The following is a 22,400-nucleotide window of genomic DNA, read 5'->3' as shown; positions in this document are numbered from 1 at the left end:
CTATCCCCTAAACCTAACCCTCACCAAAAACTTTCTGCATTTTTACATTTTCAAAAAAAAAAAACAAAAAAAAAAACACAGTTTAATATGTTTTTTAAGCTATTACAATTATGGGGACACTAGAAATGTCCCCATAAACCACATTTATAACATAATACCCTTGTTATGACCAGTTTGTAACCTAAAAAAATGTCCTCGTAAGCCACCCAAACCTGTACACACACACACACACACACACATACACACAGGTTCAATACAAGTTAAGCTCAATCAACAGCATTTGTGGTATAATGTTGATTACCACAAAAAATCATTTTGACTCATCCCTCCTTTTCTTTAAAAAAAAAAAATAAATAAAAAATCGAGGTTACAGCGAGGCATGGAAAATGTAAGTGAATGGGGCCAATTTTTGGAGTGTTTAAAAGCAGAAATGTGAAGCTTATAATTTAATAAAAGTGCTTACATTAATTCTTCTGTTAAAACTTTTGTATTATTTGAGCTGTAAAGTTGTTTAAATTGTAATTTTTACAGTCATTTCTGGGTTTTATGGTTTGTAGACATTATATCGTCATGGCAACAAAGTTGTAAAATTTGCTATAACTTTACACAGAAAAGGTTAGTAAGCGATTTTATCACACTAAAATCATGTTTACACCATATTGTTTATTTTTTGTGGCTATACTTTTGAAACTTTGAGTATTTTAACATTCAGAAATTGGTCCCCATTCACTTCCATTGCAAGTGCCTCACTGGAACCCAGATTTTTGCTTTTTTTTTTTTTTTTTTAAAGAAAAGGAGGGATGAGTCTAAATTAATTTTTGTAATAATCAGTATTATGCCACAAAAGTTGAGCTTAACTTGTATTGAACCCGAAATATTCCTTTAAGATTAGTTTTCACTATTTTATCTTTTAAGCATGTCAGAAATAACCTGAACAAAACTGGAGGGTTAAAGGGATAACTCAACCAAAAATTAAATACCGTCATGACCCTCATATCGTTCCAAACCCAAATTACTTTCTTTCTTCCATGCAACACAAAATAGCATGTTAGGTAAAAGATATGTTGAAAGTGAATGGTGACTGAGGCTTTTAGTCTCTAATATTCTGCCTAACATCTCCTTTTGTGTTCAGTGGATGAAAGAAAATAATACGGGTTTAGAACGACACGAGGGTTTGTAAATAACAACAGAATTTTCATTTTTGGCTGAACTAACCCTTTAACAGATTATTATTGTACCAATTTAACACATTTCTGAATAGAACTTTAAAATGCATTTGTAAAACATATGTACCGTGCTTTTCCAGATTCTGTTAAATCTTATCCAAATCACGATAATAATACACCTCATACAAGGCTTCCCACCATCTTTAATATAGCTGATATCAAAATACATAGTTTCCTATCATCATTTGATCATATTCACTGTTCTTTTTCTGGATAGGGAGCATATTTTGCTTACTTTGGCAAGAAAAAAGCCAGTATTGATTTGTTGTCTCAGTTGATCAGTATGACCAGTAGAGAGTGATAAAGCCAGTCTCTAGAGTTCTCCCTGTGGCAGTGCAGCACATGGCACATCACATCCTGCTTAAAATGCCTATCAATCCTGCCTTCTCCTAGCCAAAGCCCAGTGTTTTAATTAAATGTATATACTTGTTCTTTAGTATGTGCTTCTGCTGCGATTTAATTGTACTGAATCCTTTAGCTTTTTTTTTTTTTTTTTTTTTTAACTCTAGACTTGAAGATGTGGTAGTTTGAGAGGAGAAAGCAACCTCACAGTTGAAATCTGAACATTGCTGACATTTTAAAACAGGTTTTATTTAAACTGACAAAACAATGAACCCGCTTTAACTTATGGACTGAGTTCAATCTCATGAAAGCTTATTGTACATTTCTGGTAAATGTAAACCAAACCATAATACCTCACCAATTAAATGGGACCGATAGAACTGAATGCATATACTACGCAAAGTGGCCCTTCGTTTGGTGATAAAAGTGGGCACACATGTTCATTTCCATCTTTATTCCACTAAAAGGCCATCTGACATAAATAGACTAACATTTCTAGCTTGAGCTTGTTTAACAGTCACAGAGGGGCTTTAGAGGAGATATTGATTGCTTCTTATAAAGATCCCTTCTTCTTATGGATGTGTTTCCCCTTACACAATATTGATCTAATTGGCAAAGTTGCACAATGTTTTTACAATGCTTACAAGAAACAGCCTTCACTCAGAAATCATCAAGTTGCTCTAAATGTACTTGGCATTTTCACAGTTCCTGTGTTGGTGTATTGGCCTTGATTGTACTTTTTTATTATTAATACTATATTGTTTTTCCTTTTGGCTCTGTCTCGACTGTGCGTCACTTTGAGGTTTCCATCCATAGATTTTCAAATCTATTCATCTGCGGCTGGTCAAACATGGCTTAACTCTCTCATTATTACTCCTGCTTCTCAGACTGAGCCTATTATAGCAAATAAACACTAGCTTGACTAACTGGTTATCAGCAGGGTCCCAGCAAGGGAACAATACCTGTTCAAACCAGATTTTCTTTTTTTCCTCAGTCATATCTGTGAGCCTCTGAAATGACTGAAAACATAGAGGGTCTCCTATGCTCAACACTATATAGGGTTGGTAACCTAATATATATTCCATCTAGTCAAAGCAGTGCTAAAATTAGCCAAATCCGAGACAAACTAAAGGCCACAGACCATGCACATTTTATATTTTTCTTGTGAGGGAGGGTTTAAGACATCAGGATGTCTCCACAGATATGAAAATAATAAAAATAAAATCGTAAAAGTTTAATGCAAGAACTCATCTTGCCAGCTCAGTGCACTATACCCCCAACAAAACCAAGACTGATTTACGCATGCTACATACTAATAGTGTTATCAATAATTTACCCCTCCAAGAGTAAATGGAGACTGCCTGCAAGGACCACTTCCTCCATCTAACTGTATTTGTCGTCAAACATGTGCTTCTCAAGTAATTTGGAAGGTTTTGTTGCATAAACGGCAAAACATGCCATTGAAATTTGTTTAGGAAATGGTGCATGACTGATTATAAACTGTATTAATTGGACAAACATTCACACGGATAACACACAGAGCCACTGCAGCATTCAAGTGTCATATCAGGAATTTCTGTCAGCGTCGTCTTTTTGGGTGAAGGTTTTTCCGACATTTGTGGCTCATAGGGGAGAATGCCAAGTGGCTTTTTTCAATTTGCTCCTGGCCCCCTGTTTTGGCCTTTGTCAGATAGTGTTTCAGCACAGTGCAATGACTGTGAACATGGTATTCTTTTACACTACGAAGAGCATGAAATTGGTATTAGTGTGATGGTAATGGTTGCTTCTCCCCTCCCCCCCCCCCCTCCCATAACTTGTTCTTTCTCCCTCAGTAAACTGCCTGTTAATTGCATTTGCCATTAAAAGATCCCGCACTGGTGCCTGCCTCCAAAGTGCTGGGTGATTTGACTGGCAGGCGTGAAGGTGCCGTGCACATTTGAAATGAAGGTTGCTCCTGAATCAAATGATGATGGTCTCCATCATGGCTTTCATTTCACACTCTACTCTTTCAGTCGGGCTGTTCTTTATTGGCCCGCTGCAATGGAGCTCTAATCAGTTTTGTCACAGAAGGCTTTGAAGGACCTGGGGTTGAGCAGGCTCTGTAGTTTGTATCAATGTTTTAAAACTCTTTCATTTTTGGGGAACACAACTGCATGATTGTCTTTGCTTTGTAGGGGAGACCAGGGCTGGTTGTCACAAGGGTAAGTTGTCACAAAGGCTGGATCTTAGTAACTATAACGTTTTGAAACAAAAGTCTGCACAATCACACAAATGCTGGTTTTCTCTCAAGGTTTGGTTTGTTGGTTTCAAGCTGTCAATACTAGTTAGTTCAATACTGTTGTAAATAAAAAAATAAATAAAACAAAATAATAAAAAAATGTTTCTCCAAATAATTCCAATATCATTATATTTTTAGCTGTTTAGTAAACTTAAATGAATGAATAAAATAAAATACTTTCAGGCAAGAGTCAACTATGTAATGAAGGTAGATTTGACCTGAACTTTGGATGAGGGTGTATTTCATGAATATCAGGATGCGGAAGGTTTGTCAGATTTTGTAATTTTATACAATTCATTAATTATAATATCTGCTGGCCAAAACAATGGTTTGATATTTTTGTATGTTACATATTTTACATTACTTTTTCTTATTTTTTACATATTAATGTTTCATGAATCGTTTTGTGCTTCATAGTTGTTTTACTGTTTGAATTTTGCTGTAAAGCCTACAATAGGCTATTTAATGGCAGGCCCCATATAGTGTGCTGTTATTGGGGCATGTTGTCACAAAAAGTCAATGTGTGTTCAAAAACGATATATAGGTTGTTTTGTAGCCAACACAATATGATTTGTGCCTATTCAGAAATAAAATAATAAAATAAAAAAAACAAGAAGTAAAAAGTGTGACAACTGCCTTGGGCTGCATTTCCCAAAAGCATTGCAAGCTTAAGTTGATCGTAGAAACCATTGGCGCCAATGGTTTCTGCGATCTTCTTAGGTTTTGGGAAATGCAGCCCAAGTCTCCCCTATTCTTCATAGTATGCTATACAACTAGTCATATAATATCACAATATCAATTGGTGCTATATGAACTGCATAGTCATTGCAAGCATATGCATGTTCTGCTAATAGAACAGAACACACGTGCCTCAAGATGCAGCAGCACTGAGAAAACAATGAGAACCAGTGCAAGGGTCAAAGACAGCTGTCTAGTGCATGTTTACATAGAAAACAAAAAACAGCGCAGATTACACAAAAATGCGTTTGTGTAAGTGGTCCCTTAGGGTAATGAACTAGATTACTTGGAAGAAGAATTGTTTGTGTTGTGCTTTTCATCAATAACTGCTCCTAACTGTGGTAAAATTGCTGTAATGCATGGCATGTCATGGCTTGTTGCTTTAGTTTGGTTATTGTGTTCATTGAATAAAAGGCATGCATTATTCCATAATGTTTTTGCATTGATTGATCCTTTGGACATCTAACAATTTTAATTACATATAACTGTGCTTCAGAGTATCCTTGCATTGAATCCGAGGGTGAAGTCTCATGCGGATCTCCATTCCACCGCCTCAAAGAAGAAGGAGAAGAAGCACTGGAAGAGAAACCCAGAGAAGAGCTGCGATGTAAGTCTACAGCCTGTTGTACTGTAAAAACAACAAAGGCAAGATTTTCTCAGTGGCTGCTTAAATAACTCTCTCTTTTCCGAACCATCACAAGCACTGCTGCTTTGAGCCTTACATTAAAGATTAAAGAAACAGCCAATGTGAAGAAAAACCCTTGTCACGTCATAATACACTTACACGTCTTTCCTTGTTTGTAGAATTTTTACAACTGCTGATTGTCATTATGTGTTACAGTTACAATGTAGGCTACTTCTCTGTGTCTCAGCATAGTGAAAATTAGAGAAAAAAGAATAATGACAGTTGCACAAGACATTAAGGCTGGTTATACTGCAAAACTTTGGGATAAGAAAAATAAGCTTAATTCAAAGGTAAAAACAAGTTTATTTTTCTTATTCCATTGGCAAGAAGCCTTTTTTATTGTTTTAAGCATAAACCTCACTATATTTGGTTCGATTTATCTGAAAACAAGGCTTAATATATTATGTAACTTTGCTTCTCAAATAAATGTATCTTCTTGTTTTAAGGAGGTTTAGATATTTTTTTACTAAACAATAAGTACAAAATACAATGCATTTTTGACAAAATACAAGCTGCAGTGTGTATCTGAATGTACTGTAGCCTTTTGCACTGTAGAAAGTGGTAACCTGCAATTAGTACCTACAGTAAAGGATTTTTTTTCTATTTGATTTAACACTTATGATTACTTTTGTCTGTGTAACCTAATGCAGTCGGGTTGATTCAGTCATATTAAATAATATTTTGGATTTTTGTGAGCAAACTTCCTCCCAGTTTATGGATAATAACGAGAACTCTAAGATGATAGTTTATGGTGTGGAGATTCAGTGATTATGCTGCCGATCACGGTGATCATATTACTCTGATGAGCTATAATAGGGCAGAAGATTAAAATTCTATAATTAGTTCCAACCATCTAGTTTGTCCAATTATTGTAGAGATTCAAATTTGGACTTCTCCTGCCCTTTTGCTTACAATTTATCAGTGAGTAATTATTTAGCACTCATCAGAGAACTGCAGCAAATGCCTGAAGGAGACATTATGAAAATGCATCATAAGCAGTTAACCTCCCCCCCCCCCCCAAAATTAAATATTCCAAATTTCCCTTCAATTATTATCATATCCTGTGAGTCCTATGAGTCAAGGCTCATAAGCATATTCAAATGTTCATTTTAAATGCTTTTTTCACCATGTGGTGACTGTGTTGATGAAATACCAAATCTTGTTTCTAGAGCTTGCATATTAATTAGATGCTTAAATTATACTACCAATTCCCAGCACTAAGCATTTTGACTAATTAATAATAATAAAGCCCCCAAGATGTTGGATTAGACTAATCCTTTGCCGGGGAAAAAATGCTAAACATAATTTCAAGTGAAAATGTCAATGGTTATCCTGGTCCCAACAATGCCTCAGTATAATTGGAAATGTAATTATGTTTTATTTTACCACACAGATGAGTTTTAATACCACACAGAAGCTCTGAGATTAGTCTTAGGTGAGACAGAGTTGACCGAGGTCAAGTATTTTTGCATTTGAAATTAAAATATGAAATAACACATTGTGAGCTGCATGCTGTTAGAAAGGTTGTTGACAACTGCCTCTTATCATTCATATTTATATGCCATATGAAGTAAAACCTTCACATGGCAATCAAGGAATTATATTAAGACACCATTTTAATATTTTAGGTCATGTATTGTAAAACAAACTATATTTCTCACATCTCATCTAAATCTGTATCTTGGCAGAGATTTCTGCAACACAAGGTTGCCAGCTAAAGAGTCCATTGGAGGTTCATAAAAGAACTATAGAAGAATATCAGATGGCTGTGTAGATTGGTTTCTTGTTCACCACGCATCTTTATAATAATAAAATGTAGTAACTCTGTCTCATGCCATAAATTAACTCAGTGTGTTGAAATTGAGTTAGCCTCAATCTCAATCATGTTGTGATTCTATTCTCTCAGAACTTCAAATCTCTATGTGTGGGGGAATTTTCTGGCTGCTCATCCCTTTGAATTTCATTAAGTAGCTTAAGTCAGTTTTCACAATGGCTACTGCGAAACTGTTGTAGTTTACGGAATAAAGAAAACAGCTTAACCAGATTGAACTTTGCCTCTTCAAACGGGGAGGGGTTGGGGGAATCCTCCTTAATTCCTTTCTGATAATGTCAGCCATGTCATGTTACAGTGTTAAATGGCACCAATTAATCCTTCCATTTTAAAGTAGAAACTCGTAAATCTTTAAAAGCAGGATAATCTCTGAACAGTATATTAGGTCTACTCAAAGGCATAATCCTCCTGCGTGGTCATATTAAAATCTACAGCTGACAGAACTTTCATATTGTTCCTCAAGATTTAAAATCATTTATGTGTGGTTAAAGACACATCTATAGGTTAAGGGCTGTTCCGTGTCTCTTTTTATTAAATGGATAGTTATGCGCTGAGTGCTAATTGGTCAAAACAGTGTTTCAGTTATACTCAAATACACAGTATAGTTGCAGCTATGATGTAATTTAGCTCATTTTTATATCGCTGCACAGCACCCATAGAACCCATTCTGGTTAAAGGGCGTTGTTAGGCGCATCATGCAGCAGAGTATAGCACTGCCTCCTGTCCTTTTATTGCTTAAAGGGAATTTCACCCAAAAATGAAAGTTCTGTCGTTATGTTGTTCCAAACCCATATGGCTTTCTTTCTTCTATGGAACACAAAAGTAGAAGCTAGGCAGAATGTTTAATCTCAGTCATTTACTTTCATTAAATGGGAAAAAAAAGATGCATCTCTGTTTGTTTTCCACAGAGGAAAGAAAGTCATACGAGTTTGGTAAAACATGAGTGCAATTAAATGATGACAGAATTTTCATTTTTGGTGAACTATCCCTTTAATTTTAACAACAGCTGTAAAAATATTTTGCATTTTTATCATGTTACTCTTTTCACCTAAATGGCTTTGTTGATAGTACAAATACAAAAAAATTGCTACTATGTTCCAATATTGTTTCTGTGTGTTTAAATCCTCCAGTCTTGTGTGAATTTGGAGAACAACTTCGATGACATCAAGCACACGACTTTGAGCGAGCGTGGGGCACTTCGGGAAGCGCTGAGGTAAGCACCGTCTCCATGGCAACAGTCACAGTCAATGCAAAGAGGAGTTTCAGGTGGGCAGCCGAGGAGCACGCATGTATTTGCGTGCCGCTGCACGAGGTGAGGACGAGCTGCGTCGGAAGTCATTCTTAATTATTGAGGGAACAGATTAGTGTACAGGCCACACTCCGCTCTGCTTTTCTGAGGGATTAATTTGTTGGAGAGGAGCCTCCCTCTGGGCTTTGCCTTGACTCTTCAACCCTGCAGGAGATGCTAAGGCTCGGTGCACAGTGAAAAATGTAAATGTTTAATTTGTTAGTTGAAAATGCTTTTGGGTATCCCAAGACAACAACAGAATACTTGATCATGAGGACGGCTGGAGTTTCAGCCTAGGTTGTGCTTGAATACAAAGAATGATCTTAAAAAAAACACACAAAAAAAAACAATGCAAATGACAATAAAGACTTGCAAATAAGCTGAACAAGCTCCAAATTTAAGTAAACTAAATGCAGTTATCTCAAACCAATTTCTGTAGGGTTTAAAGGCAGAAATGTGAAGCTTATAATTTTATAAAAGCACTTACATTAATTCTTCTGTAAAAACTCATGTTGTTTAAATCATAATTTTTAAAGTCATTTCAGGGTTTTAGGGTTTGTCAACATTACATACCCTTACAAAAAAATCTAAGATAGCCGCAAACTTGCTGCAAATTTGTTGCTCATTATTTTCACATGCAAATGAGCTTATGATTCGCTGCAAATGTTTGCCAGAAGTTTGCAGCTCTTCACCAGTAGTGGTGAACCTCTAGCAAACCTTTGGCAACAATGGACAAAAACAATCTGGAATCATGTGTAACAGTCACATTAAGTCCTCTTTGCAACCTGAACTTCATCAGAATGTCGATTTGTGACACCAGCGCTGAAAAAGCTTGATGCAGCGCAACATATTGTGAAACAGAACACAGGAGACTCGAGATGCGTTAATAAATATTGAAGTCCTTTTTAACTTAACAGTGTCTAAAAAAATTTGACGGTCCTGCACAATGAATTGTAAAACAGAATGCAGGTGTTTTGAGATGCGTTTATAAATATTAAAGTTCTTTTAAACTTAACACAGTGTCTAAAAAAATGCAACGGTCCTGCGTGGTATGCTGAAAAAAGTGAGTTGTGACACAACGATCAAAGCCATCTGTCCAGTGACGGCCTTGACACACGTGTGAACAGCCCGTAACTTGGCCTATAGCCTACTTGAAAAACTGACCCAAACTTGACCCAAAACCTGTAGGTTTGTCGGGTACCGTCAGACTCAGATCGGGTTGAAGACCTCTAAACATTCAGAATAACCAAATAGTGATTTTGGTATTTGAATACAGGTGCAGTGCACATCCATATTAATACTGTAACGCATGATTTTGGATCGGTTCATAATTACATATAACTGGTCGTGTAAGACATTGCTCCAAACTTTTCTTAACCTGGCATGCAGACATCATTTTATATCAGTAAATCTGACTGAATCCCATCAATTAAGCAATTTACAGCCTACATTTTGGGGTTTGGGTTCAATTTAAATTAAAAATCATTTGGCCATAAGCAGGGTGCTATTTGTTGAAAAACCAGAGGGGGGACATGTCAATGTGAATGTCATCATTGGAATTTTAATGTAGAAATTCAGACAAAGGTGTAATTCATGTCAAACGCAGTCTCAAATTCTTAAACTGTAGACTAAAACCACAGAAAATACTTATTTTAACTTTATTTTAAATTCAATTTAATCAAAATTATTAACTGTAAATTTTGTTTAACAATTAACAGGAGGCATTAAGAAAAGCTGTCAAATATTTTGCTGCAGGGCTAACATTAGCTAACAAATAACAAATTTGATCATCAGCCATCTGTTAGTTGTTTTTCTGGACTTGCGCATTCCCGCATAGGCGCGCCAGCGTAAATATTTCAGCATTTTTATATCTTCTACAAAACGACCAGTAAAATAATCCCAGGTTAAGGTTCAAATTTTGTGAACCTGAACTGTCTGTGAGCCATTGGCTTTAATTATTGTTGTCTCTCAAGTTCTCCGTGTATCTGAAGATGTTGTTTATGTAAGAAGATACCAGAAAAAAGACGTGCTTCACAACTTCAGATAACGCTGGCTGTTGCGTATGGACGGATGCATGTTTTTCTCAAGCATTAAATGCAATTATGTATTTACATAGCCATGTAAAAGAGAAACAAACCAGCATGTTTTCTTTTGATTAGGGAAATTGTACACAAGCAAGTAATATTGTTATTTGAACAGAGTGAAGGGAAGAAGTGTTGTTCAGACAGTGCAGTCTCTCGTTTCTGAACATAGTTTCAGGAGGGGCATAAAAAAATACATAATGTGAACGGATTGTCCATAGGATTACAGGCTTGTTAATGTCACTGGTTGTTTTGTATTTTGGTAGGTATTTCAGGTATTCCAATCAATTTCTTCTAATAATCCCAGATAGGCTACAGCAAATGTTCATGATTAATATCTTTTGATAATTAATCAGCACAGTTATACATTTTCTGATGGGTTATTTATGTGTGACATCAGTGTGTAAATGCAATGAGTTTACGCACCCATCTTTGGGATCTCTACATACATCCCTTATCCTGTGTGAATTGAAAGTAAACATTACAGACATTGGCAGTAATAATTAATCTGTAGTCAGACTTTTGTCTGGGAAATGAATCACGTCCAAATAGGTCTTTACTTAATAGAACAGTCTACTGTTTGATATGGTAAATGCTATGAGTCTGACTAGAAACAGGGATAAAACATATCCCCTCTGGATATAAAAATGAATGACCAGAAGGGAGGATATCAAAAGCAGAGGCAGTCAAATCCCCCCATCCCCCCATCCCCCCTGGCAAATCACACCCTAGCTAGAAGTGATCCTTCTGGCCATGCAAATTAGAAATTTATGTCAGTTATTAAAGGAAATACTCAAACTAAAAAACACTTTTTTTTCCCCAGTATAGCGCCACAGTTAAGTTATGCAGCAGAAACACAGTGTGAAAACACAATTGAGCCTGCTACAGCAGTTACGCTTGCATGCCTCTTATGCATGCGCTGTGCGGTGTGAAACTGGCCTTCATTGAAAAGCATTTAGTTGTGTGTAGTTTAAGCTAAAATTAAAGTGTTTAACTGCTGATCATGTTGACTCTTTTGCATAAAAATAAACATATAGTACTAGCTCTGGCACCTTAACAGTGTAGGACTTTAAGTGCACCAGGCAGTGAAACATTACAAAGGACACACAATGCAATAAGTGAACCTTCTGGAAGAATGACCTTAGGGCCTTTTCAGGCCATAAAACTATGAATCTATACATTGGGTGCCGAAAATCTCTCCCAGTTGCATCCTGTGACCACTAAACAAAAGAACTGTAAAGAAGATCACACTCCCCTCTGGGAGTCCCCTGTTGAGAGACAAAAGCTCCTTTCAGGTTATTGATTTGAGATAATTAATGGGTGCCAAATGGTTGGTCAGGAGACAGCAAACCAGCAAAACAGCAAAACAGCTTGATTTAAAACAAAAGGCCCATTGGTCCAGGAGGCCTTGCACCCCACTGGACAGTGACACAGGGCAGACTCAGTATGACCATCTGAACTTTTCTATGCATGTGGGACCAAACATACAAGATAATTGTATACACCAGGCTTAGCCTGACTCTATCATCTACAATAACAGATAATCAAGCATCACCATGCTCTAAGTTAATGGAGTAACCATTATAACTTTTAATCTGGTATCCTTTTAGGAAGCTCTCAGTCTAGGTCCTCCCCCCTCTTTCTTACACTTAAGAGAGAGAGAGAGAGAGAGAGAGAGAGAGAGATCTGAAGCTGTGAAATTCCAAGACTGGTTTTACTAACATTTTACACTCTTAAACACATGGAACTAACATTGTTCTTGTCTTTCTCATATGTATAGCTACCTTAAATATTGTCAGACTACCTCATGTAATGTTATCCTTGCTTTAACCATATGATTTATTCTTATTACTCTTTTAATCGCTTATCATGAATGTTATAACCATTGCAATTATTATTATTACCCTCATGTTTGGTATCTATGAAGTCCATAGTAAATTTCCAGAAAGTTGATGTTGGGTAGAATCCTATAACTTGCATTGTATTATTGCTATCAAAGTTTAGGACTGAAATACCTTTAGTCAGAGCAGGAAACTAAGGAAAAGCATGTAACAAGAGAATGATATGCTAATTAACTTGAGGCGGGAAAAGCTGTTTAGGTCAGAAGTCTTTTGGGTTGTGCCCAGTCAGAAAGGTTAAAACCTCATGACACTGAACGAACCATTGAGTCAAGCTAAGTTGAGTCGAGCTGATGATGAAAACAAGAGTCCACGCCTACTAAGAATCTACACTGAACACAAGAGTCTATGCTGAGCACCGAATCTACGCTGAACACAAAGTGTATGCTGAGTCTACGTTTTCTTTTGAGCTGTTAGCGTTATCATCCAGTCTTTGTTTTCCTCAAAATCTTTCGTGATAATAGTTTACTTTGCCGCAACTGCCTTTGGCCCTTGAACGCACCGCAGCAACCTGCCTATGAAGGAAACCCAGCTCATTCATCTCTTGACTTGTCATTCCCGATTGGCTTCTCTGACCCCTCATGTCATCTTTGGCTTGACTCCCAGACCGCCGACACAATGAAAGAAACAGCTTGTCAACTGACCAAGTAACCAAGTACAATATATCCATGTCTCGCTAAACTGGTGTATTAGATAAAAATGTATAACGCTGTTGCAGGCTAATATGAAACGGATGGATTGATGGTTCATTCTGTCATGGTTTGCTAAATTTCATACATTGCCATGACTCAATATTCTGCATTTCCAGTATTCCAAATCTTGTTTTCTTTACCGTTCTCTTTGTGTGTTTGTGTTTGTGTGTGTGGTAGATTAGTTTATGTATTAGGTTTAGAATAGTTTAATAAAGTCTTGTTTGTGTTCAAAGAGAAGTGTCTTGTACTTCATGCTCATAAAGTTAATGTCTTAAACTGTCTGATCCTGTTACTTGCTTATAAACAGTGTTTACGCTTAATTTAGGATATTATTTCATTGGCCACGGGGAGATATTCCTCCCAGAATTGATAAAGACGCAAGTTCAACATATCGGTGGACCAATACGTTGATTGGGTGTTAAATATTGATTCTGTTAGATTCCCTAGAGATTAGATCATTATTCCCCTTTTAACCAATAATGAGCTAAAATTCCTACAACAGATAAGACAGTCAGTCCGTTTACAGTTTAATCTATGTTCTGATCACGTTTGATGTAGTGATCTATTCAAATATATCCTGAAATAACACCTCAGACCATTACACATAATGTCTTAATTTGAATAATATATCTAATTCTGCAGGCCATAGAATATGCATGAGCACAGCATTGCATCTGTTGATCATCATAAATAAAAAAACCTAAGCAGCAGTGAAAACCAAGAGTTTGGTAAAAGAGAGTGAGCGCAAGAGATATTAGGGATATTAATGCACACTTTTGTCCTGCAGAGGTTTGATTTTAATCCATCCCTAAACGAGACTCCCCTGCTGTGCGGGGTGGAAGATTTAATGAAAGATTTGGGTTTCGTAACCGCTAATAATGCCAGACATGAAAGTCCATGTGGCATGCGCTGCACTGGTGCTCTTCACAGGAGGCAAGTGGTTTATTTGCCCTGTTTGTTGGGCACACAGAAAGCCCCATGTTTAGATTCCTGGCATTACGAAACAGCCATAGAACCAAGGTTACTAAGACACTGTTCTTTTACACCTCAAAACTCTTATCAAAGCACTATAGTTCAAATAACTACATTTTGATGACAGATCTTCATGTCACTTTGATGTCATAATGAATCAGATAATGACTAAGGAAAATGTGATATTTCTTCCAGAGGTATCTCTTAATTAATATGAGGTAAGGCAGTGAAGTCGTGATATTGAATTGTGTATGTTTATATTTTAAAATGGTAAGACATTTCTATTAAAATCTCTAAAAGCTAGTTGACATGTTCAGTTAATGGAGGCAGGTGGATTTTTGCATAGCTATATTGTTCTTCTATAAAATATTATCAAATTGTATCTGCTTGTGATGCTGGTCTCTTCAAATCCCATCTAAAACAGAGCTCCAGTTTTGGTCATCAGCTTTAACACTTACTGTGTTTTGGCTGCTGGATGCTTCAAAGTAAAATTAATTTTGTTAGCACTATCTCAAAAATAAAAATTCTGTAATCATGTCAGGATTGTATGTGTTTTTGTTCATGTCTTTTACTTTAAATTAGTTCCATGCCATGTTTGTTCCTGTTTCCTTGTCATGTGATCTTGTCATGTGTTTCCAATGTTCTTGTGTCTTGTCCCCATTGGTTCATTGTTTCATTAGGTTGTTAGCAGTCTTGTTATCTTGTTTAGAGTCCTATGTGTTCATTGGTTATCATTGTCATGTGTTCTCCCATGTCTTAGTATTTAATCCTCATGTTTGCCATTGTCCATTGTCGAGTTTTGTTTGTGTAATGTTGGTTCTATGGTCAAGTCAAGTCAAGTCAAGTCAAGTCAAGTCTATGTTTTGTAGTCACGTTTGGAGTTAGGGTTTATTGGATCTCACTTTTGTTATTAAACTGCACTTGGGTTCATCGCACCTCATCATCATCTCAGCATTAACCTGTTGCCAGCCAACGTTATAGAATACTCGACCGACCAAGATGAACCCAGCAGTTCAACTTCTTCGCCTATGCTAAGAAAACGTTTCCATTGAGGAATATGTGGAGAACTTTTGTGCTCTGGCCAGTAGGGTCGATGTTAATGAGATTGCCCTCAAGGACTGTTTTTACTTTGGACTGAATGAGCCAATCTCTTCCCTGATGCCAGTCGGTCAGAGTACCCACAGCCTGGCTCAGTATATCGACCTTGCCCTACTAATGTGGTTCATCGTTCACTGTGGGGGAGGTGGACGCCAAGCCAGGGTTCCACGTCATGGCCGCCAAGCCAGGGTTCCACGTCATGGCCGCCAAGCCAGGGTCCCATGTCATGGTCACTGAGCTTGCGCCACCTTCTGCCCCGGATCCTGAGCCTGCTCCGTGCCATGTCACAGCCACGCCTGAGCCTGCTCCGTGCCATGTCACAGCCACGCCTGAGCCTGCTCCGTGCCATGTCACAGCCAAGCTTCTGTCTGCTCCATGCCATGTCTCAGGCTCACCTCTGGTCAATGAGCCAACGCCCAAGCCTGCCATGATCAATGAGCCAATGCCTACATCTGCCACGGCCAACGAACCAGCATTGCAAGCCTCATCCATCCCAGAGCCAGCATTGCAAACCTCATCCATTCCAGAGCCATCTCTCACTGGGCTATTTGAGTTGGAATTGGTTCCTTCCCTTGTGCTCACCCTGAGTTCTCCTAATCAGCCGGTTCCCCCCAAGCCACCGGCTCGATCATCGCCCTCTGAGATATCCCAGACATGGAGAACTTTCGAACCTCCAACTCCACCTAGACCCTCCAAGCCCTGGACTCCGCCTTGGCCTGTCAATCCCTCGACATCACCTCAGCTCTACGTTCCCTCGGCTCCACTGCGGTCCTTCAGCCTGTCGGCTTTACCGGGGTCCCTCATCCCTCCAGCTCCTCCTTGGTCTGTCGGTCACCTGGCTCTGCCTTGGCTCTCCAATCCTCTGGCTACGCCTCGTCTCTCCGATCCTTCAGCTCCACCGGGGACCTCCATCCCTATGGCTCTGCCTTAGTCCTCAGCCCCACCGGCTCAGCCTCAGTCTTCCGATCCCTCAGCTCCGCCTTGCTCCTCCCTGCCTCTGGCTCCACCCTGGCCCTTTGAGTCTTCAGCTACTCTCCGGGTATCCAGTTCTCCATGGTTTTGCCACTCGAGCCTCTCACGGCTCAGCTTTCCATGGCTCCGCCCCTCTAGCCTCTCATGGCTCCACCCCCCATGGGCTATGCCCTGGTCTCATGCTCCATGGCATGTTTTCACTGGACCAGGCTCCACGCCCTGTCTCACCAGGCCACGCCCCACACCTTGTTTCACCATGTTTCCATGACCATGTCAAGTCACCACGCCCCCCCCGCCCCCCAGCTCCCTCTTGAACTTTGTGTTTTTGTTCATGTCTTAATTTAAATTAGTTCCATGCCATGTTTGTTCCTGTTTCCTTGTCATGTGATCTTGTCATGTGTTTCCCATGTTCTTGTGTCTTGTCCCCATTGGTTCATTGTTTCATTAGGTTGTTAGCAGTCTTGTTATCTTGTTTAGAGTCCTAAGTGTTCATTGGTTATCATTGTCATGTGTTCTCCCAAGTCCTAGTATTTAACCCTCATGTTTGCCATTGTCGAGTATTGTTTGTGTAATGTTGGTTCTATGATTAAGTCAAGTCATGTTTTGTTTCATAGTCATGTTAAGTTAAGTCATTCATGTTTTGTAGTCACGTTTGGAGTTTATTGGATCTCACTTTTGTTATTAAACTGCACTTGGGTTCATCACACATCATCATCATCTCTGCATCTACCTGTTGCCAGCCAACATTACAAATCATTCTAAGTACTGTATACAAAAGGAGATGCTTAGACAAAATGTTGCAGGCTCAGTCATCGTTCACTTTCATTATATAGAAAAAAGATGCAATGAAAGTGAATGATGACTGATGCTAACAATTCTATCCCCCTCCTTCAAATAATAACTTGAAGGTGAGTAAATGATGTCAGAATTTTCAGTTTTGGGTGAACTATCCATTTAACTAGTTTAACCAGCTTCATCATGGCTAGGCTAGGCACCAAACCAGCATAGACCAGCATGGAAATTCATAGTCTTTTCAGCAGGAAAATTACAAGTGACACTGCCCTGAACTAATTTTCTGCACCATAAAACAAGAGTTGGCTGTATCTGATACGTTTCTGCAGGAAATCGAGGATCTCAGAGCTGACAGCTACCTTTAGTGTCTGTTGTCAAACCGTTTTCACAGATGTCAGATGACTGAAGTCAAGTAACATGTTGCGTGGTTAAAATGATGAGCTCTAATGAGGAATAACTCCTCTTATTCTCGGCTCCACCACACCCCTGACAGAAGCCCCTTTTCCTCTTCCTGTCTTTTCTTTGACACAGAAGCCACAGTATATAAAGGTGGATTGATCATTAAAACTGTTCTCTCATCCCAGCTGTCCCAGCACCTAGTCTGAGAGAAGGCCCTTTTGATTCCAAGCCAGGTTTAATTGGTCGTATCTAAAATGGTTTAAGTAATTAAGATGACAGAGCTGGTGTGCGAGAGGACAGTCTCCTCGTGTCCTCTCTGTGAGGTCTGGCACCTCTCTAGGGTCATCATTATGACTCGGTCCCCACAAGTTACATGTCCTCACAAGTGAGGATTTTGACGGGTAACTCTTCAAGTTGACCTCCCACACACATGATAAATTCATCATCTCCACAGAAGAACGTTTGGGATTAAGTTGGTAGTGGTGGGAGGCGTTAGGCGATTTGACAGCATTTGCTAATGCCCACGTTGGTTTTGAAATGAGCAAACATTGAATCATGTTTTGTTGCACTGACTAATGCATTTGCTGTGTATTATTGCAGTGGAACAACAGTTTCAGGCTGCTTTTATTTCATCTGTAAAATTTTGTAGAATAGCTGTACAAGTAAAAGAGTATGTAGACTGAAGTCTCACAGGAAGACAGTTTCTCAGGATGTGTTTTAACCTCTGTTTCTGTAATAAGAGGGAAGAGAAGTGTAGGTCAGGCTTACATGAAGGCTGAGGGAGTTGAAAGGAAGGTTTTGTTTGTATTCTGCTACAGTATATAGAGCTATGCGGATTCTTTTGTCGGCCCTATAAGGACGACCTTCGATAACTCAGTCTCCTAAGAGAGTCTGAAATAAGTACAATCCCTTGTCACTTGACTATTGCTCGGATTCAAAACCTAGTGAGATGCACAGAGGCAGCATTTCAAAGCATTTAAAAGGCTCTTGACATAAAGGCTGTACCAGTAGGTTGGCAGAAAATTACAGTATATAGGTGAGCTTCACATGTATGCCTGATGGAGAAGGCAATCCTACAATGGTGAAATCCAAAATGGTGAATGAGGCAGGAGATATGTTGTTTACTAATACATTTATGAAAAGTATTGATAAAATATCAGTGTAATTAAAAATTGTTAATTAAAATTTCTTTTTTTACGCAATATTTGTGTATGCTATGTAATTATACCTAGGCTATTACGCTGTTAGCTTAGCAACCTGTCAGACTAAAATCAATTCGAGTCGAGTCGAGTGTTGATAAAAACTTCAGTTTAATTAAAACTAGTTTATTTTAAAAATGGTTTTATTCAACATTTGTGTGTGCCATGTATTTTTACTCATCATGCTGTTAGCTTAGCAATATGCTTTTGTCAAGCTCTTTTAAAAAAGTTGCCGCAGTTTTGGCGGCACGAGGGGGACCAACATAATATTAGGCAGGTGGTTTTAATGATGTGGCTGATCGTTGTATATATATATATATATATATATATATATATATATATATATATATATATATATATATATATATATACTGTATATGGCTCAACAGCATGCTAACATCGAACTCTATAAAATCAATTGTGAGTCGAGACGCTATTTGTGCACACAGAGTTGCTGCCTATGTAGACAATTTTAAATCAGTCACTTATTAGGTACCATGACGATTAGGATGCTGTCTTAGGGGGCGTTCACACAGGATGTGTTCTCACTTTTTAAGAAGCTAGATGAAGTACAACAGAAAGTCTCAAGAATGTGTCCTGTGTGAATGGCCACTTAGAAAGCAGCTGCCTATGTAGGCAGTAAGCAGTGATGCAGTTCACAAGGTTTTGGAACAGAGCTTATGTATGTTGTATACTCCTACAAGCTGTGCCAACAGACATTCTGCAATCTACTTTATCAGGATCATTAGGATTATTGATGGGATTCTCGGTTCAAGATCATTAACAGCGAGCGATTCCCAGCCTCACTGCACTGCATGAGCCAAGGACTAGAACATATATTTCCTCAACATCAATCAGATACAACCTCTGTCAAATAAAATGAGCATACAGTGCTTTGACACTGGAGCGACACAGGGTATTACTGCTAACACAGTACTTGAGCAGAATGCGTATTCCAGAGGTCATGTTTAGTCTGACCTCCCATTGTGGCTCATTTACCGGCATGTGCTAAGACCAGGTAACGTGCAAATAAATAATGGAACAAGGTACTGCATTTTAAAGTGTAGGGGTCAAAGCTCAGCACTGCTATTGCGTTCATAAAAAGGGCCTTTTCTAGACAGGGGCAAACTAGGCGGTTGCCTAGGGTGCCACCAGCTGGGTGGGAGATTGGTCACCAGTGAGGAAGTCGCTCCTCCCCCACCCCCATCAATGATGAGATCAATCTGCCAGAGGAGGGCGCCAATGATGAGGTTGCCGTACCATCTGCGCTGAATCCGCCTAGAATTTTGCATGAGAACTTTGTCTGCACACATAAGAACGACTTGTATGCAGTTAATAGTGAATGAGTTCCAGTGGAGCAGAATTGTTACATTATTAGGGGCAAACAAATATTTTAAGGCCTAAATGTTGAGAGAAAATTATCTCTTGCAGTGTTTTTCTTTCAGTAGTGGTATCATTGAGATTCCCCACACCCCTCATTCATAAATAATTGAGCACTCCCAGGAGCACTAATGTGAAAGATCTTAGTAGCTTCATACAGGGCGAGCTGTCTCACGTGCCTCCGTTAATGACCGCACTGGAATTATTCTGTCCTTGAGAGCTAACTTCAAATGCATATTCATTTGACTGAATTCCATTTAAGGCCCAAGCTTTTCATTTCTCCAGTACAGCAGCATTAACTCAGCTATAAGTTTGTCCTTGAAATCCCATGTTACAGATGTCTTTCATAATATGATAAAATTACAGCTTTGTGCTTGTTCCATGCTTTCATCACATAGATTAAGCATGACTTAATGAGACATGACTTTGGAAAGATGTGCTTTTTTTCATAATCCAGGTTGATTGGCCACAGGTTTGAAGCAGACTTCAAGGAGAGCTTTTTGTTGTGGTTGCATGCAGCCCTGATGTCCCATGAGTCACCACAACTCTACAGATGCAATCACTTCTGCATTATTTTCTGTTGACATTTTGCCCAAGCGCATCTGCTCCTGGTCAGTCATATAACTCAAAACAATTGGCAGTCCATCATGGGCTAATCCATTTTTAAAGGTGTATGTGACACCAAGCAAACCCCAGAAGAGTGACCTATGACTATTGCACCATTGTTGCACTTCATGTACTTCATGTGTCAAATTGGTGATATTTTAGGTCTAGGTTTCAACATTCTACTGGAATTACAAGCCACAGAAACCTTCCCAAGCTTCACCTGAATTCAGAGCCGTTCTGCTCACTCTCTCTGATGGAATGTGCTGCATGCATTTTGTTCCTCCATGAATATTTAATTTGCTGGAGCCAAATTATCCCATGTATAATTTAAAGCAGGCATGTTGTTGTCTACCAATATGAAGTTCACTGGTCATTATGAAGTCAGCAGTATTTATAAGAGGTATCTGTCTTCACCGCAGACTGTTCGCAGACATGTCTAGGACAAATCAGGCATCACTCAGCCATTTGTTCTTGGCTCTCCTCTCTTGAACCACACAAAGGGCAAGCCATTATCTGCTTCTGCACACCGTCAGCTGTGCTGCTAGTGTATTTGACTTTAGAATTTGTATGCATTACCTTCCCTTGGTGTCTATAAATACGTGATGTTTGCTTTACAGGAATGTGATAAGATTTGCTTCAATGCTGAATATGCAGTCCTGCTGAAAAGACCAGCATATGTTGTGTTTTAGATGCTGGTGTGCTGGTTTCCCCACCAGACATTTTAAATGGATAGTTCACCCCAAAATGAAAATTATGTCATCATTTACAGTACAAAAATGATGTTTGGCAGAATGTTAGCCCAGTCACCATTCACTTTCATTATATGGGAAATAAAAAGATGCACTGAAAGTGGTGACTGGGGCATCTCCTTTTGAGTTCCACAGAAGTAAGAAAGTCAAACGGGTTTGGAACAACACGAGGGCAAGAAAATTATGACTGGATTTGCATTTTTGGCTAAACTTTCCATTTAACTAGGTTAACAACCAACATTTACATTTACAACATCAACCGGCTTCATTAGAAAAGCCATTGTGGTTGAACGACTTCATCCGCTAAGTTTGCTTGTAAAAACAGTGGCTGTGCTGTTCCACCAAACCAACATAAACCAGCATAAACTAGCCTTCAGTGGGGAATGGATAGAAACTGGTTTAAGCTATTTTAGAAATAGGTAGTAGTTGTAATTTTAATTGCTTTTTCATAGATGCCTTAAATGTGCAGATGCCCCTTGCCAGAAAAGCTGTCCTACCAATTTGGACATCAAGTCTTTTATCACCAGCATTTCTAACAAGGTAAAAACCTATTACAGTGCTCAAACTCACACGATCAGCAGTGCCGATCAGTCTTAATTGATGTTGTTTTAAGTGATAATCTCATAAATGTTTGTGTATTATATTTCTGAGTTAGTTATCCACAAGCACTTGTACATTGCTTCATTCGGCCAGGTAAGATCTAGCACTGCTTGAGTCCATGTTTATTGTATGTGTTGTAGAACTACTATGGTGCTGCAAAAGCGATCCTGTCTGACAATCCTCTGGGTTTGACCTGTGGCATGGTGTGCCCCACCTCTGATCTGTGTGTGGGGGGCTGTAACCTTTATGCTTCTGAGGAAGGCCCCATCAATATTGGTGGTCTGCAGCAGTTTGCTACTGAGGTAAGGTGCTCTTGAATTTCTTCACTTGAAGTTGAAACCGTAGCTCCCATGCTACACCCCACAGAAAAAAGTAGTTAGCTACTCTACGAGCTGCTTATAGGTAGCTTGATGCACTGAAGCTCTTTAAAATCTTTTTTAAATAATAACTATCATTGGATATTGTTTAATTTTGTAATCAGTGCAGTATTTTTCTGGCATGAAAACAATGCGGATTGCAATTCTGGTGGCATCATTAAACAGCATTTAATCAGATAAATGTGCATGCAATACAA

The 22,400-nt window shown here is 38.7% G+C and overlaps 1 protein-coding gene across 2 annotated transcripts in view; it reads left to right on the top strand.

Moving 5' to 3' along the window:
• Positions 1-22,400, top strand: part of LOC127440388 (dihydropyrimidine dehydrogenase [NADP(+)]) — a 231,188-nt gene that overhangs the window by 8,916 nt on the left and 199,872 nt on the right. For both annotated transcript variants that reach the window (XM_051696916.1, XM_051696917.1), the window contains exons 2-5: positions 5,081-5,191; positions 8,231-8,313; positions 21,679-21,766; positions 21,967-22,128. In XM_051696916.1, coding sequence (XP_051552876.1) covers positions 5,081-5,191; positions 8,231-8,313; positions 21,679-21,766; positions 21,967-22,128 — 444 coding nt within the window. The remainder of the gene's footprint in view (positions 1-5,080; positions 5,192-8,230; positions 8,314-21,678; positions 21,767-21,966; positions 22,129-22,400) is intronic.

Source organism: Myxocyprinus asiaticus, chromosome 5 (assembly GCF_019703515.2).
Source record: "Myxocyprinus asiaticus isolate MX2 ecotype Aquarium Trade chromosome 5, UBuf_Myxa_2, whole genome shotgun sequence".
In the NCBI taxonomy this organism is placed as follows: Eukaryota; Metazoa; Chordata; class Actinopteri; order Cypriniformes; family Catostomidae; genus Myxocyprinus; species Myxocyprinus asiaticus.
This window is presented reverse-complemented; position numbering and strand designations above follow the sequence as displayed.